The sequence below is a fragment of the Paramormyrops kingsleyae genome, chromosome 13 (genome assembly GCF_048594095.1).
Source record: "Paramormyrops kingsleyae isolate MSU_618 chromosome 13, PKINGS_0.4, whole genome shotgun sequence".
NCBI classification, from domain to species: Eukaryota; Metazoa; Chordata; class Actinopteri; order Osteoglossiformes; family Mormyridae; genus Paramormyrops; species Paramormyrops kingsleyae.
The window spans coordinates 30,165,526-30,184,624 of NC_132809.1; the positions used below are offsets into that span (position 1 = coordinate 30,165,526).

Consider the following 19,099-nt stretch of genomic DNA (forward strand, 5'->3'; position numbering starts at 1 on the left):
GTACTAAAGATGCCCCAGTGTTCGTAGTAGATGATCTGAATACAGACATTTCATTCAGCTCACTTAAGGTTAAGCAGGCAGAGATATTACACACTGTGATTTCGTATTCTGACGTACGAAACAAAGTGCCGGAGTGCATGTAAAGGGCCCAAGTGTGCAGGGATTTCTTGAAGCCAACGGGACACACTTGATACCTGAAGAGGTAAACAAGAGACACACTACAGCTATGCTGTCAATTGTTGGTTATGTTTGAGATTGTCCTTCACTGTAGCCTATGGCATGTAAACATTCATTTACAATGCACTTACACTGAAACTACTTTGGAGGCATGACAGTCAGCAGACTTCCTCGTCATTGATGTAAACATTAGTTGTCAGTATCGCAGTGCATTGTGGTCTGTATACTTTGTCACTTCCATGTAGTATTTGCCAAAATGTGGATGAAGTGCACATCAAACATGCTGCACTTGACTTATTTGAGCAACAGGAATCCCTTGAATACTTGCGCTAAGCACATGAACATGCACGCCAAGTATGGGAGCGTGTAAATATGGACCAAGTTGGAGAAACGGGACAGAGCCACTGTTAGCAAATTATGATCAAGGAGAAGTCAGGGAGAGAAGGAAGGATTTAATGGCGAGTGCGTGGCTCAGTGGGTTAAGATGCCAAACCTGTGATCGGAGGGTCGCGAGGTCAGGGTTGGCAGAATGATTTCACTGAGGCCCATGACCCTCAGTTGCTTCAGGGACTTTTGGAACTATAAGTTGCTTCAGAAGGCTTCTGCTAAATAACTAAATATGTCAGACGCATGTTGAGAAGCTGGCTGATTGCTCTCATCATCAGCAGTGTCTCTGTCCTGTCCTGCCTCACCCCCCCCCATCTCAGGTTCATCACACCCCAGGAGGTCACCCTTCATCTGCTGCAAATTTACTGACAGTACCTTGTTGGAGAGTCTGGGGGGCTTTCAATACGAATTTTATGTCTATACTGTGTTACATGAATTATTTTGCTTTTCAATAAAATGATCATTTTGCTAAAACTACACTGGTGAGTGGATTTCTTGAAGAACCCAACCAGTGAGCAGAAGGATCCAACCTGGATCACAGTATGGGGACGTACCTGCTTCCCAGGGCTGCCAGAGAAAGATCTCATTTGAGCCTTGAGGCCTCTGGTCCTGGAATTAGCCACCGTCTCTCCCTGAAAAAATCCGCTCTGAGACAACATGCCCGAACCCTGCTGTCACCTGCAAAACAGTATCCATTTCAGACACTAACCCCAAAGGCTTCCCACCAGTGAGATGGCGTGTTCTCCTGGAAAGATTTTAGGCTGTTCAGCCGTGACAGCTTGGACCAAAGTGCTGTCACAGCAAAGCTAAAAGCCATCAAGGGAATCATAAACGTACCAAAACTGACAAGCAAGCGCTCAGAGATCGTAAATTCACCACCTACAAAGACCTTTATGCTTGCAGACGGTTTATCCTTTCTGACCACAGAGTGTTCAGGGTTTTGCCACATAATTGCATGCAGGGCAGAGTGTAGGTGTCAGACGTCGTGATCAGAGCAAGGAGCAGCTTATTAGACCGTCTTTGATCAAGCCGATGGGATATAAGAGGACATACTCATGCAGCAAGATTTCCCCAGATGACTTAATCAGCGATATGAGCAGGCCAGATTAAAGGATACAGTCAGATACCAGCCATCAGCCATAATCCATACTATTATCCAGCCAATATTAAAATCCATCCTCTGCTTGCTGAGCTTATCAGGAATCCGAAAAGAGTCCACGAGCAACTATTTGAATTTGACACTCGGAATACCGGACAACATTCACCAACACCCCCACATCCCATCTGAGACAAACTGACATCAGCTTCCGAGGTCAGTGCTCCCTCATCAAAAGATGGTGCCCTTGATGGTCACTTATGTCACCTAAAGGCTTGACTGGCCCTGTCAGGGGAGACAGTGAGCACCACGTGACAGAGAAGCCCAGCTAACCAATCAGATGGTCCAAACAACTAGAGGAGGCGGGACCAAGACCTCCCGCCTCCTCCAGTTGCTTGGATCCACCTCCTTTACAATCTGACTCGTTCTCTCTCTGAACCAATCATTTTTCTTTCTGCCCTCAAAATATTTTTGTGTAAGTAAAACTCCCATGAGCCTTTGTGGGAGGTGAACAGAGTGGTGCAGGATAGCAGGAAGTAAGGTGCAGCTCCTGTAGGTGCTGCAGAGGTGCCTTTCAAAGTTAAACACATGCGCGCCTGTTGGTCCGCCATCGCCCCTGGGGATCGTACTGCGCCGCTAGTCCATCACGCACTGTCACACGCTCCCCTGCGAGAGTCTGCCGATGCACATCAGCGTTCCAACAGCGCTAAAGCACAGGGTCAGTCACATCGCAGCACTTCTGCGTACTCTGCCAGCGCTCTTCTGGGCATACATTATGGTCTATAGAAGGGCATACAACCCTTTTATGACCATGGACCGGTTCAGGTTGTGCATGGATAGTGAGAAAACGCAGTCAGAGGAGTGGTGGAGTAGAAAGGTTGGGGTTGCTGGATCGATTGGTGGGTCACATTTAATAAGTTTTACATTTTTTTAGAAGCGATCAAGGGCCGTACAAAAAAAGACATGGCTTGAAAATATATAATCTATTCTTGGAAATCTATGTTTCCTGAAAGGTCTTGATGTTACACTTTCTGGTGATTGAATAGGTATCTTGTTAGAAGTTGCGTGTCCTGTTGTGTGTCTCCTGTTGCATATCTCCAGTCCTGCATACATTCATAGCTGCCATTCACTGGAAGCTCAGCCCAACTGCACTTTTGCCTAATCGAGTCATTGACAGTATGTACGCAAGCCAATGTGCAATTTGCCTCACTTGTATGTTGCTTTGGACAAAAGTGTCGGCCAAATGTGTAAAATGTAAATGTGATGGAAATTACCCAACCCCTCCCCCAAACCCCCAACGTTTCCATGGCCCAACTGGGAACCCCTGATCTACAATACCATAGTAAAGATAGTTGACTATTTAAGGATTCAATATGATTTGATTCAGTTCAGATAAGAATCTGATTTAGATACATTTAACATGTTTTAAAGTCTACTACATCAAGCAGAAACATAATATTTATGTGACTTTTTTGGACTGCAAAAGCCTCGAAGTAACTGATCATAAGATCTTAACATGAAAGATATTACAGTAATATGCCATAATAGTGATGTGGTATTGTATCAGTTTGCGAGGGCTTTATCAGGTTCTCGCTGATTTCCTTCTATATTTCAGGTGCTTTGTGGATTTCTGAACCAATGCAGCCTTATCATAGGCACCCAGAGCGAATTCCCCATTCAGACTGGTTTTTGTTATCCCTCCATATATGAATTTATTAAGTATGAGTGAGTCATGTTGGGTGCCCCCTGTTTTATGTTGGTGTGTAGATACTCTGCTGTAACATAAACCCAAAGTAACTCGCTACAGACCCCTTTATACAGCTGGATGTTTGGCTGCAGCTGTTCGACTTAAGTGCCTTTCCAATTATAACCGAGCCCCTCCTGGGATTTGAACCAGCAAGCTTCAGGCTGACAGTTGGAAGGAAAACAGGAGCCAGCGCTCCTTCCACAGTGCCAGGAGCAGCACCAGTACAGGCCACCAGTCCACTGGGGCCAGTTTCGATATGCTGCAGAGTTCACTGGAGTGTTGAAGTGTGTATGACTGTTAACCCTTAAAATGTTCTGTGGGTCAAATTGGATTTTTACTGATTTTATAATGGGTACTAGTCAATAACAGGGCACACCTTCCCATACACCATGGGGCATTCAGAGACACCAATTTGGAGAGGCAGAAGGAACTGGAATAGAACGAGCAGAACATGTAATATCCCTCCCCCCCACACACAGAGTGAGATCTGCTTCCCAGATTTTAGAGGAGCTAACCCATTACACCAGCGAGCCAACCCTGATTTTGTAACATGAAAGGAAGAAAAAAGGCCAGGGTAGAAAAATATTTTTTTAAAAAGCTACGCATATAATTTTGATGCAAAATGCACCTCCTGTCATGGACCAGGTTGGACTTGGGGCGACGGCGAGGCACGATGCAGGCAGAGAGGTGGACGACCCACTTGGGGCTTGCAGGGAAACAGGGGGCAGGCTACAAAATAACAGACCATTCAACAGCCGCAACGAACATCAAACAATGAACCACTGGGGAACTGACCTGAAGTAGGGACTCTAATACTAAGCGATAACGAGACTAACACAGGACAGGTGAGACTAATTAACAGGGACGAGTAAAACAGACAACAGGTGAAACTAATAAACTAAAACATGAAACTCAAACTAGGAAACAGAATCTAACAATGGGGATAACAGAGCGATAAAACACAATCAAGGGCACAAGGTCAAAAAACCAAACAAATGAAAACACAGGGACTAGAAAACTGATACAATTGAAACACAAGGGAACAAAATCTGCAAAACTACAAAAACAGAGGAGGTGGGATTTGAACACGTGACAAAAGGATTTGCAGGCAGTCGCATGGCTCAACACATCGATGTGTGGCTGACAGGGAGCAAGGGGGAAACACAACGGCTGACAGGAGGGACAGGATGGCCAGCGACACCTGCTGGCCAAACGGGGAAGCGACATGAAAGACTGGGAACAACAGGACCAGACCCTAACACCTCCACCAGAGACAGACTCAGCTGTCATCTCTATTTAGTCCCACATCACTTTACCGTTAACATCAGGCATGTCAATATTATGGGGCGAGACTCACTTCGGTATCAGCAAGGCGTACGACAGAATGTGTAAAAGTGTTTGAGATAGATCACAGGATTAACAGCGCATTTACAGGCTGCCTGTGTGCAACCAGGGGGAGATAAAAAAAGAGCCTGAATGCAGGACATAGTAACGATTAGGGCCCTCGCTCACAATTTAATACGGATACAAAATGGCACAAAACCAAGAGTATGAAACTCGTAATGCTACAAAACATAAAACTAAAAAGGCCTGATATGGGGATTAATCCACTCATGGGAAACAATTAAATGACTAAAAGCTTCAACTAAGTGAGAGTGATGACCCCTTAATCTTTAGGGTTTCTGCACCGGGGCTGTCATGATCTATAAGTGTGAGGAATCGGTGGAAGTGTGCAGCAAGCGTTGAAGGTTAGCGGTGAAGGCCATGGATGGGACAGAAGGTGGCACCATTATTCTGAGTGACGGTGTCCCTGCGGCAGCCTGCATGAAGCATCCAGATCAAAGCCATGTTCAAATCAGTCTAAATAGGGCCAGTGTGGTGTATTCCCTCAAAAATATTCACGGGGGATACCAAAAATATTTCCCATCCACTTGTCGCGCCTCATCAGTCAAAGGTTAGCGAAGATGGTGGGGCCTGCAGGCCGCTCATTCTTGTTAAAATAGTCACCAGATGCTCTGAGGAGCCACTCATCAAATGAATAACGTATATAAATAAAGCATGGAGGTGTGGCCAAAACATGGCGCCGCCCAAACCCAAATAAGGGCAGGAAATTTTGCCATTCATGTTTCATTCGCTAGACTACTGTACTCTGCGGAGTGCGAGATTTATTTTCGTGACACTACCTAAGCACTCAGGTGCCTGATTAGCCTGTCAACTCTGAGGTTGATGGATAATTTGTGTTCGTTAGAAATTGTTAAAGCAATTGAGGTGGATGGTAGCCACTCTCCCACACTCCTGCCTCATATTTGTTCTTCCCCTTTAAAAGTTAATAGTCTTAAAACTCCTGAAACTGAGTCGGCTGCCTTGAAAATTTGCAACTCCATCTTTCCACTGATGAGCTAAACCCACAAGGCATCGCAATTCGGGGAGCGAGATTCAGACAGGAAGTGCATCAAGGAACCAGGGATCCAGGCACAGGAAGTGCATCAAGGAACCAGGGATCCGGGCACAGGAAGTGCATCAAGGAACCAGGGATCCGGGCACAGGAAGTGCATCAAGGAACCAGGGATCCAGGCACAGGAAGTGCATCAAGGAACCAGGGATCCGGGGCACAGGAAGTGCATCAAGGAACCAGGGATCCGGGCACAGGAAGTGCATCAAGGAACCAGGGATCCGGGCACAGGAAGTGCATCAAGGAACCAGGGATCCGGGCACAGGAAGTGCATCAACGAACCAGGGATCCGGGCACAGGAAGTGCATCAAGGAACCAGGGATCTGGGCACAGGAAGTGCATCAAGGAACCAGGGATCCAGGGACAGGAAGTGCATCAAGGAACCAGGGATCTGGGCAAAGGAAGTCTTAGGCAGCCTAAGAAAATGATGTTGAAATTAGCTTTAAAACTATTATTGTGTTTGTCAAAGTGTGTTAGCTTAGCCATTTCAAAACCTCTGCTGAAGTCACCCCAGTATTTGAAGCAACCATCCAATACACCCATGTATTTTTGACTCAAGCACTAGCACACCCTGTTTGGCTAATCAATACTACATTGAGTTACTGAAATAATTAACTGATTCATTGAGCTGGTGGTGACATTTAAGGAATGCATGGAGTGGCTGAGGTGCCCCTAAGCAGAGGTTTGGGAACTGAAGCGATGTTCATCTAGCCATCCAACAAGATATCAGTATTTTACCAGTAACTTTTTGTGTTTTTATTGTGTCACTATTCATCTGCATATGTTCTAATGTTAAATTGTGTTTTTCGTTCTGAGCAAATAGAGTCAGCCCTCTGTATCCGCGAGGTCCGCGTCCAGGGATTCAACCAGCCCCAGATGGAAAATAATATATAAAATAAATTTTTTCAAGAAAGCAAAATTTGCTGCATGCCAAGCACTATGCTGCATCCGTGCAAATGAAGAGAGAGAGAGAGAGTTCACTTATATTTTCTCTATTATATTTTCTATATGCCCTACAATGGTTGCTTCTGTACTGAACATTTTTTTTCTTGTCACGAATCCCTAAACAATACAGTGTGGATATTTACACTGGATTTTCAATGCATTAGGTATTAAAAGTAATCTTGAAAGAATGTAAAGAATACAGGGTGATGTGTGTAGCTTATTTAAAATGCCGTAGTATTTGCATATAAGGGAATTTGGTGGATTTTGGTGGACCCAATCCCCCCTGGATACTGAGAGCCGACTGCGCACACTCACCACTCAGATAAATAACCTTAAACATTTTCTTTGGCTGCCTAAGGCTTTTCTACAGTATGGTATACACACATGCGCGTCCGTCCATCCAGCCAGGCGGCCATCTTGGGGAAGCCCTTACTCAGTGCAGGGGAACGATGAGCCTGGAGCCAGTCCCAGGAAGCACAGGCTACAATGCCAGCCCCTCACAGCCAATCACACGTGTGTATTGTATAAAAAATGTATGTCTGTCTGTTTTACACTGTTGTCAACTTCTAGCTTGAGGCGTAAGCCAGTGGATGGACTTGTTAGGTGAAGGGGGAGTGTGTGCACACCAGGCAGGAACGGGGAGATCTTTGTGTGGAGAATTCTGTAGTAAATAAGCCCCACTGACACAGGCCAGCGTGCCCTGGAACCAACGCCACAGTCTGGAAGGCTAATGGGGTCAATTTCTGCACCACGGAGCAGACTGACCAGACACCCACCTCCGCCCCCCCCCAGGACGCTCCGTCGCAGTCAGCTGGCAAGTCTTCATCACAGAAGAAGCTCTTCGGAATAATGAGCCCAGGGACACTGCTGACCACAAGGTATCAGATACCGGACGAGGGTCACATGACCGCTCCAGACGGCACCCATCGTGGCATTGTGAACAGAAGGCGGCCCGGCAGGGATGCGGATCGCAGGAGAGCATGCGGCGTTGCTATGGACAGCCGGATCCTGGAGGGAACTGGAGGGCAGCAGGGTGGCGTGGAACTTAAACACATCGATCTGGAAGGTGAATGACTGCCACTTCAAGGCACAGGAGAGTCTCGGCTGTCCGACCTTAATGAGGACGCGTGATCAGAACTGCTACGGGAAGATATCCAGCTATATGCGTTTTAAGACCCACTGGTTGAAGATGGCAGCCAAACAAAGACGGAGACACATAATATTTGGGTTATAACAGAGGGAAAAAGAAAACTAAAAAGTTATAATCCAGGGGCAAGAAAGTGGAACACAAGATTAACAGCGGGTGGGCGTGCATACGGGCCACCTTGTCAAAGTGAGGCACTTTACCAGGCAGAAAACACAGTCCCATGTTTCAACGTGTTTAATCGCCTCTGGAAGTCCCACCCATCCGCCCGTTTTAAATACAATGGCTCCCAGGGCCCCTAAAATAGCCACCCAAATCCGCGTCATGACTAATGCAGGGGAAATGGCCGTGCTCCTGTTCCACGGCACTCTTGTGCCAGAAAAGCAGCATCTTAACCTACTTTGCTAGGGCAGGAACATTGTCTTACCATGCTGGAATCCACTTCTCCGAAAGGCATTTGAATGACAAAATAACATCCCATAATGTATGTGGACAAAAAGAAAAAAAAACATCTGACTGTGGAAGTGTTGAAGCAACTTACATCCTTCACTCCATCAGTCAGTGAAATATACGTTCCGTCTCATTTTATTGCTTTAAGGTTTTCTATGGAAAATAATGGAGACCCTTTAAAGTGAATTCCAGTATATTATTTTTGTGCCCACAGAACTGTCATCTCTCTAATCATTTTTTAAAGTTCAGGAGTTTGATCTGCTTTGGCAATACTCTCCGAAAAAGTGCGCAAGATATGCCCAAACCCAAGGCATCGTCCTCCCTCTGATTCCGTCTGTCATCCCCATACAATCTCAAGCACAGCGCCGCCATCTAGGCGGCCGTCAGGGGTACTGCAGGCGCGAGAACGTACACCGGCAGCGCATAATTCCATTTTTTTCCTGAGAAGAAGCACAGTGTGCAGCGAATAAAAGGCGAAAGGGAAAAAAATGGGTAGACAAGAAAGCACATGGTGCTGGTGAAGTGTAACCCTGTTCTAAAGCTTCCCAGAACCACAGGTGCCGCGGATGAGGGGGAAAGGAGAAATCAGCGTCACTCTTGCTGGGTTAAGGAACACTGGCTCCACAGTACGATGGAAGCACAATGTGCAAGAACAGGAAGCTGTCTGGTTCCACCTGAGAGAGTCATCTGGGGACACACTCTCCGGACCGTCGCTGCTCATACCTCAGCTACTGGAACGCGAGGCCACTGTACAGATAAGTAATATACAACCAACGTCAGAAAGCAGCTTTAACTCCTCTGTCAACTGTAGCATGAGTATGAAGACATGCGCTTCCCCAGTGAGTCTGCAGATTAATCTATATACACATAACGTACAGCCTGAGCCATGCCATTAGTCAGCTAAAGACAGTGATCGTATGGCCTGTTGCAATACAGTAACACTGCGAATCGACAGCATCTCAATTATATCACTAAGCGCCAGAAATCATCCCGGTGAACAAATGTTACTTTGTAACCATTGTGACCAATTATAGTCATGAAGGGATGATCTCAACCTGAATATTTCAAAGCATACCATTCTAATTAAAAACAAAGTTACAAACTCGCATTTTCATTCTGAGCCAACGTATGAATGATACACGACAGTGGAAAATTAAATCTTAAATGTCAGACTTTTTCAATATTCTTAGTTTTTTCTTTGTCTTTGGCTGGCCATAAACACACGATATCTTATGTCTGTTCTTCCTACCTACCCCTTCATGGACGTCCATGAATTCACACTGACAGACTTCCTGCCCCCACACATGACATAACTCGGTGACCTCAGTGAGTACATTTATATACGACCCACACGGCCCATCTAATGGGGTGGAGGGTTTGGGGGGGGGGGGGGTGCCCTTAAAAGCAGACATGGTGACTGCAGGCTGGAGAGCAAGAACATTCTGGAAACTCATGCGTGCCACTTCAGAGGCTTACTGGGCACTACTGGGAGCTCTGGGAAACATGCCAGGCATTAGCACTGGATGTCAGTTAACAGAGGAGTGCGGAAAAACATACCGATTTCAGACACCACTCATCACGTTTATTATATTAGGAGGCTACACGGAGATCGCTTTGTTTCACTAAGTAACGGAATTAGCATTTTCACGTCTCACTTCCCCGCGTGTAGATCACAGCTGGCCTTTTTTCCAAGCAAGCACTTCGTCATCATCTAGGCCGCCGTTTGAAGCTCTCAGCATGGCGAGGGCATGCGTGCACGGAGAGCCCGAGACCAGGCGTGCGTGCACGGAGAGCCCGAGACCAGGCGTGCGTGCACGGAGAGCCCGAGACCAGGCGTGCGTGCACCGAGAGCCCGAGACCAGGCGTGCGTGCACGGAGAGCCCGAGACCAGGCGTGCGTGCACGGAGAGCCCGAGACCAGGCGTGCGTGCACGGAGAGCCCGAGACCAGGCGTGCGTGCACGGAGAGCCCGAGACCAGGCGTGCGTGCACGGAGAGCCCGAGACCAGGCGTGCGTGCACGGAGAGCCCGAGACCAGGCGTGCGTGCACGGAGAGCCCGAGACCAGGCGTGCGTGCACGGAGAGCCCGAGACCAGGCGTGCGTGCACGGAGAGCCCGAGACCAGGCGTGCGTGCACGGAGAGCCCGAGACCAGGCGTGCGTGCACGGAGAGCCCGAGACCAGGCGTGCGTGCACGGAGAGCCCGAGACCAGGCGTGCGTGCACGGAGAGCCCGAGACCAGGCGTGCGTGCACGGAGAGCCCGAGACCAGGCGTGCGTGCACGGAGAGCCCGAGACCAGGCGTGCGTGCACGGAGAGCCCGAGACCAGGCGTGCGTGCACGGAGAGCCCGAGACCAGGCGTGCGTGCACCGAGAGCCCGAGACCAGGCGTGCGTGCACCGAGAGCCCGAGACCAGCACAGCAAACCAAGCTTTAATGCAAATGTCATCGGAAGGTCTCTGGTTTGAATCCCATGCTTGGCAGAATAGTCACCACTGGGTCCCTCCAGAGGCAGCAGATAAATGGCTGATGCTGTGCTTGAATCCCAAGCTTTGCTCTCGCCTGAGTGTATGTGTGTGGTGTCTCACCGGAGAGCATGATGGGATATGTGAGATAATAAAGAGGCATTCCAATGTACTTGCACTTGTACTGGTACAAATGGCAAATAAAGCATGATGATGATGAAGATCATGATGTCACAGCATATGGACGTAGATGGAAACTTCCAAAACCAACCAGAACAGAAGCATCTCTCTGATGATGTCACAAAGAGAGTAAAGAAAGAAAACTAAAGGGGAAATTCCTCCACTCATGAGAAATGCTGCAAAACTGCTCCCACACACAGTGCATCGCCTGTTTACGAACAAAAATGAGAAACCATCCATTCTATAACGTTTGGTTTGAGTTCCCCTTTAAGCAAGACGGAGGGAATGAAGACATTTACACAACACGCTATGAAACTGCCTCATTAACGGGCGCTTGCAATAAATCAATCGTATCTAAAGCAGTGTTTTACAGTCATAAAATTGCTTTACAGCAGATTTCCCAAATGGAAGAAGAAACGGGAAAACCAAAGTGTTAAAAAAAAGCGGAAAATGATTCCCTCAGCCCTTGTGGGGACGTGGCTAAGTGGTGATCCTGGACCTAGCAACTGATCACAAAGCCGAGATAGTGCATGTAAAACACAGCACCTTACACACACACACACACACTAGACAAAGAGGAAGAGTGTTTAAGGAAGAGTGGAGGAGGATAAACTAAGTATCACCCCAGGCAGCCGGTCCAGCAGTGATGAACCCCCCCGGCCCGCCACCTGTAGGATCTAGGCCACAGGTTTCAACCTGGACATCTCTTCTGTAAAACTACCCAGTGGGCAAATGAACGACATTCAGGACGCCTACAAGCAAAAGGACTGTTCTGCATTCAGACGAGGCGCAAACACACAAATCATCCTGCTGCTGCCCTGGATGCAGGCACTGTGGAATAAAAGGTCATCGGTTGATTAAACTGCATGAAGACTCTTCTGTAACCTGGCAGTGCGTGTCATACATACATTTTAAGAAAGTATGTTTGAGCCGAAACCAGTGGGGGTGCTCGTGTAGGACGAGAGCAGGCAGGAGCCACCGTCTGCAGCCGTGACTGCATGGGCCGCACTTCGCAGGGGGTCACACGTGCCTACGAGCGTCTGCATATGGATATGACAATTCAGGCTCCATTCTCCCAGCAAGGTCAAACCCTCCAGTACTAAATTAGACTCCATCTGACCTTTGAGTCCATTAAAGACAGTCACTTAACCACAGTTGCCAGGGACTGAAGGATTCTCAAATATAAGCGAGTGCGGACACATTTTGCCATCTTCAGGGAACAAATCTTGCTATTCCCAAAACACAGAAGAGCTAACAGATGTATTGCAGTCATTTCCAAAAAAAACATTAATTTTAAGAAACTCACTTGCTTTTTTTCCATTTTTAATCCACGTTTCGGTTTCCTCGAGTTTTAGGAGTTTAGTGTTACCATCTGCCAGTTTCATTTCATTACGAGAGCTTCCAGTCGATATCCAAACGTAGCCATACACCAAACCTGTGCGTGTGAGACAGAAAGGTTGATCAGTCTGCCAGCTCGAAGGGCAGGGTTCCGCTCTATCGGGGTCCACAAGTACTTTGAGCTCTGATCTTCTCCTGCCGCGTTCGGCCTCAGCAAAAGAACATCAAAAATATTCCATTCTCCCAGCTCTCCAACCAGAGGGTCGCAAAAGCACAAGAGGAGACTCAGCCGTCAGTGTTTTCAAAGCCATGTAGTTTAAGTGACCCAGGCTTCAAAAACGCTCTCTGGAGAGATGTATATACAACAACGCCCCCCCCCCCTTCACCTTCAGGAAGCAGACAGTAATTAGAAGAGCAACCAGCCACCAGAGTAGATGCTCCTTTGTTAAGTTTGACTCAGCATCAAGGACGGAGGGGGGGGGCTGGGTTTGATGGATAAACATTAGCCCATGAGACAAGCAGCCCCAGTTACACCCGGCAGCTCAGGACCCCGTTCGCATAATTATTCTTTCCAACTAATCTATCGATAATTAGGATGAGGAAGAGAGCTTTATAATGCCAAATGCCGTAAGAGATCACCGCACTCAGGTGTCAGGCCTGCATACCCAAGGTCGAGAGAAGCCTTCCAACAGTTCAAACAAAGCAGCGGCAGTCGGGCGCCATTAATGCGAAATGAGGCAGGGGACGCTATTGAGTATCATGGAGGTTTCCTGGCCTTTAAAGTGAGGATGAACTTGCTGACAGGAGCACACATTCGCCCATGGTTCCTGAAAGCCTTTGTGAAGGGACGTGGGCCCCGCGGTAACACTGCTGCTGGCGCTCCAGTTCTGTAATTACCCAGAATGCATCGCTCTAAAAGCGCCAACCCTGACAATGTCTCAAGCTAAAAAAAAAAAATAATAATCTGCCACTTCGCAAAAGTGACAAAGTCTCTGCAGGGCACCCAGCCCAGCTGTACTATCCGTGAGCCCCTGAGCCAATCAGGAGGCCAGACAGACCACGAATTATCCAATGATATCAACAGGCCAATGAAATAAACACCGTGAGCATAACTTGACGGGATGCACCACAAGCTCTGAGTGATTTCCCCTTAACTGCACCCCCCCCCCCCCAACCAGATTTGTCATTTCCGAAGAGTGGGAGGCAGCAGACTGGCGGCAAGTCGTGCTGGGATCCGCGGGAGTCACATATTTCAAGAAACCCGTCGTTTCCACAGATTATAGACGCGGCGCTGGGCAGGAGTGGGTAATGTCTGTGTTCATTAAGACGCAGGCCTGTATAGACGGAGACATATAGCTGCACAGCAACATACTGCTTCATATGTCTGCAGACAGTGTAATGTGGCACCTGCATGAGGTTACTTACAGAAGTTACTTACAGATGTAACTATACTTGTGGATGTCAGCCATAAATACAGAGCGGAAGTACAGCACGAGGAAAAACTACACATTTCCCGACATCCTGTTTATCAAATCAAGTTCCGTTTCAACACAACACTAACATATGACTTCACTTCAATTTTGATGCCCCAAATCTAAATATAACAACAGTCTGTCACACAACACATTTATATTAATACCAGACTCATCATTCAAACACGCCAGACTCGCTCACATTACCACCAGATTCTTACCAGGTCTGTCACTTCCAGGTACCTCTGCCTCTTACACTCGTGCATGTGGCATCTGTGACGGAGCCTCTGCCCTCAATCCCACTTTGATGCGGGTGAGGACGACTTACCACAAACCAACAGAAATTCAACAAGAGTGAAAAAAAAAATAATAATCACCTAAAGGATTTTGTACATGCAGGTTCTTAAAAAAAAATCAACTACGGAGTTGTTTGTTTGCTTGATATTTTTCAGGATGCTTTTGCAAGGACATCTGTCTCCAAAATATGGCAACCCCCCCCCCCCCACCCCCACATATAGAGTTGACTCAGATAACACCCAGGGACCATTGCACCATCCGTGCATTTACAGAGACGACCCAGTTCTTCATTATCTTTTTACATAACCTAACAACTTTTACCCAAACTCCCAAACTGTGTCAAAAACACACCGATAAATGCCAGGTTGTCCATGGGGCCTGTTTTACATGGTCATGCACCCATTACGCCTGTTATTAATAGAGGGGTACACTCAGCAACCATTCATTGTCACTGAAAAGGAGACTGCGATGTCACCTACATTCACGCCCAGCTGACAGTCACACCCCTCATGGAGAGCCTGAATGGCAGCACGAATGTGTTCGAACCCCAGCTCCCATAGGGCCGGCCCAGCTCCACGGCCCACTCGCTCTCTCCCAGCACGCAAAGGTAATCCGACGTGCCCGGGGACGCCAAGCTTCCCCCAGGAGAGCGGACAACATTTATACCCCCTTTATCTTCCCGTCCATTTAATAAAACCACCTGTGTTTTGCTGATCCAGTGGATGAAACAGATAAATAAAAATATATACACACTCCAGGTTCTCCAGCGGAGCTTTTGAGGGAGGAAAATGAGCGACGGTAGCTGGCAGTGCTCGCCTCACATTGTGAATCATTCTTGCGAGTTCCTCGCTGAGCGTTTAATTTAAAAATGGGATTTACATGGGGAGAAATATTCAGCAGCAGATACTACAGAAAGCTGCCGTCCTATCTGTACGGGCATAAATAAAATATTTCATTTTGCAGCAATTTGAAAACATGTTTTTTGGGGGGTTTTTTTTGGGGGGGGGGGGGGGTACACATTTGGTAACTATGGCTGATCAGGCTGTCAACCACCACAGGAAACAAAAATGAAAAAGAAAAATCCAACCTAGAGGTTTGTGAAGTAAAGAATTAGATTGTGATGTTCTGGAGCTACTGTAAGGTGGGCCAACGGTTTGCTGCATTTGTGTGGCCCCCCACCATGAGGTTTGGGGGCTCCCTCTCACTACAATGTCACTACACTGAGGGGGTGGGGCAAAGTAATTTCTTGAGTAGGGCCCTCAAAACAAAAAACCCATCCCTGGGGAGGAAAGGACATGACACTCATTATGCAAGATCTTTTACAGGGGAGTCATACAGGGGGGTTAGTACACCTACACTAACGATGCTCGGCACATGACCGAACCCTTCAGAGACAGGAGACCTTCTAAATCTAAATTTAAGTCAAATGTAAAATAAAGCTCTTGATTTCAAAGAATGGACTGGGTTGTTTATTTCCGGGCAGTTAACACATAATTACAGCATTTGCCAACACATTAACAAAGTAATCCATAAGACGCTACTGTTTGTAAATCACCAGCGGAACAAAAAGGAAGAGTCAATGCACGTGTTTGCGCTGCTTCAGAGGCGGCGAGGGCGTGTAAACAAACACGGTGGAAGTCATGATCTGCCTCCAGACACGCAGATTTCGGGTAGGAAATGTTATATCTAACATAACGTATATCTAACGTCTGTAGATCTAATCCTAAAAACAATCAATTAGCATAGGTTTACTTGCGTGCATGGGGTGCTGTCTGACGTAAGGCGTGGGACATTTCAAACGGAAGGGGGTCGGTGTTTTAGTGCGAACTATGACTAACATTCCCGGGAATAAAACGTATTTCTGATTTAGAAATAGGATGCATGTGAGAAGGAAAGTAGTAAACTAAGACTGGCCACGTCGTTTGCAGACTGCGGGCTGTCACCGGAGAGGAGCCGAAGTATCATAAACACATAGCCCTAGTGTAAATGTCAGCGTCAGATTAAACGACCCAAACGACTAACACCCTGCGTTTCCCACCACGTTACACAAGTAGAGGAAAAAACTGGTTTATTTGATTCATGACCCGAGGTTTTCAAACCGACACAAAAGATAAAGAGGTAGCATGTTCGATGCGCGGACATAACGCGATTATACAGTAGCGGATTGATTTATGCGGCACTCGGGGCTCCGCTACCTGCCGGCGCGTCTCATCGCTTATTAATTGTCGTTTACAAACGGTGCGGATGGTGACGCTGGTCGCCGCTTTGCGAAGCCGAGGAAATAACGCTTCAGATCGGCGCCCCTGAGCAGCAGAATACGTGGAAATGTAAATGAAATATTTAATAAATTATAATTTCCAGAAATCACACGCACCCTCAATCTCGCACCTAAAACTGTCGCTGTGCAATTACAGACTTCGGGAGGTATCTTATGGATATTTCTTTTACATGACTGTGTTCAGTTAATAAAATAACCACCAGTTTTGAGATATTTGCAAATTTCAAACTCTGTAGCATTAATGACAACACCTGTTGTATAAATCTTAAGTGCAATCACCGATTATGTAAACTAGTACGATGACAAGACATCGCTTCGTCCCAGACCAAAACAATACGCTGTACATTTCGATGTAAATGAGCGGTTTGACTTTAGTTATCTGTACAAATCAGCCTGAGTGCGAGATCACTGCAGACACTACAGGACATAAATAGTTATAATGTGACTGACGGAGGCAGGTGTTCTGGTAATCGCCAGTACGATCACAGATTTTATACCGGATATTCTGGTAAGAAAAAACTAAAACTAAGAATTAAAGCTGATACTAGCCCGACACGTTCGAGTGTCTCCGTACTCAGATGGTTTCCCGTATAGAGTGCAACCTAATGAACGGAGCCAAAGAAAAGCGAAACTTAGAAGCTGAGTAGAATATAGATGGGGCTAGAGACACGGTTCGGTCGTGATTTGCACATACCCCCCCCCACACATGTGCGTCCCCTTCGCAGTCGCTATTCAGTGCGAACAGTTTGTGTAGACTGACCATCACAGACTACAAGACCTGATCACTCCGTCCCGGGTGGTTACATGGCGTATCAACAAGGGCAACATTGCCGTTATTGTTACTTGATTCCATCACTGCCATCTCGTGCGCGAATTCCCATGCCTGTTAAAATATTCAATTATATAATCTTACGGTTTAATTGTTCGTAGCCTATATTGTACAAGTAAATAATTTACATCGGTGCATCCTCCTGAAGGAAATTTTTCATATAGGCTACTCAGCGCAGGCTGCCGCTATGACAAATTATATTGATTATACTGTCAAAATAAATTGGTGTGGACTGTAATGGTAAAACTGAATAAAATAATAATTTCTCTATGAGCGGTTCGGGAGCGAAAGCCCAAATGACTTATTTCGAATAATAACGGTTCGTGCCTACCTGATAGACGAAGAAGACTATAAGGACACAGGCTCGGATCTCCATCATATCACTTCTCTGGGATAGAGAGAGGGGGGAAAAATCAAAACAAGGCGCAGGTTTGACCAGCTCTGTTCATAATTCCAAAGTCGAACTGGCGGAGCGGGAGTGAAGCCTTTGCTGGGAGCTGCCAACTTCCCAAATAGAACTGCAGCCTCATCAACAAAGCATTGGACAAGAGCGCCGACACCGCGACCAATAGACTTACAGGGGGATTTCTTGAAATCCACCAGAACCTAGAGCATCTATATACCTCCTCAAAATGCCTGTATTTATCCGGGATGGGCGATTTATCTCTGCACCTGTGCGTTCCCAGCTACCCTTTTTAAAGACGGATTTCACGTTTATATAACCTTATTAAATACGCCGACGTCTGACAAAGACAAACTAATATTAGATTACCAATTGCATCCAACATTCAACTGCATTCTGCAGCGCATATGTAATGTGTCATTGCACTGATTTAACGGTTGTTTACTTAGTAAATTAGTTTTAAAACAGGGGTCTTGCTGGGGCACAATACTATATACATCGATGTGATGGCGCCCCTTATTTTCATATCAGGTATAGCCTATTCAGATTCGATCGAGCAGTCAAATAGAATTATTAACATGGAAGGTCCGTCAGGTTAATTTTAATAGCCTATATTCTCCTCATTGATGGAAAAACGTGGGGGCGTCTGACAGCCCGCCGGGGACCGTACTTCTTCACTCCATATCCTGCCTGAGGGCACGTGTGCTGTCTTGGCAAGGGCCAGGAAGAACAACAACCAAGATCTATGAATCGAACCTCTGAAAGCGATGTTCCTATTGCTGGGTACTAATGAAGAGCAAATTTATATTTCTATGATGGAAAGGTACAGTCCTGGCGCCAGACTGCGCTATGCCGGCATTACATACTGTATATATCAAAAGTCCTGTACAACATTTCCTCCGTTGCATCTGTAATACCAGTAATACAAAGCCGTATTTCCGGACCTTAGAATAATGTTTCGCAGAAATTGCCAGTGGCGTCGAAGCTGATGAAATCTAGCAACTGTCAGACCCTGTCGACTTTAGATTACTGATACTCAAACCAACTTTACCTATTGAATATCAAGTTTAAAGCTCTCTCAGACCGGAGGAAGGGATCAAAACTTCAGGGATCAAAACGCATCAAAACTTCCCCTAGCCCCCCACAAACTGTCCTTATCCCGCAATATAAATTTTTAAGCGGGTGTAGCCAACTAGAAAAGGCACGCGCCTCTCCACTGATGTTTTTCCCTTCTTTTCTTAGACTTATAAATACAGAATGAAATTCAATTCACGCGTCATTGATGGGATGAAAAATAGCCAATGGGGGGGGGGGGGGGAGGCAAATTAGCGGATGCTACTCAAAGACCAGTGTGGGAGGGAATATCAGAGCGCCCCCTTTAACCAGGGTGTGCAAAAACGAGCTGGGGAATGACTGCGATGGTACAGAGCATTGCTGTCCGAC

At 46.7% G+C, this 19,099-nt stretch overlaps 1 protein-coding gene across 1 annotated transcript in view; it reads right to left on the bottom strand.

The window, feature by feature from the left end:
* cdh13 (cadherin 13, H-cadherin (heart)) overlaps positions 1-17,831 on the bottom strand; it is a 327,823-nt gene extending 309,992 nt beyond the window's left edge. Inside the window, exon 1 of the mRNA XM_072698600.1 lies at positions 17,585-17,831. Coding sequence (XP_072554701.1) covers positions 17,585-17,632 — 48 coding nt within the window. The 5' untranslated portion in view covers positions 17,633-17,831. The remainder of the gene's footprint in view (positions 1-17,584) is intronic.
* Positions 17,832-19,099: the final 1,268 nt, after the last annotated feature.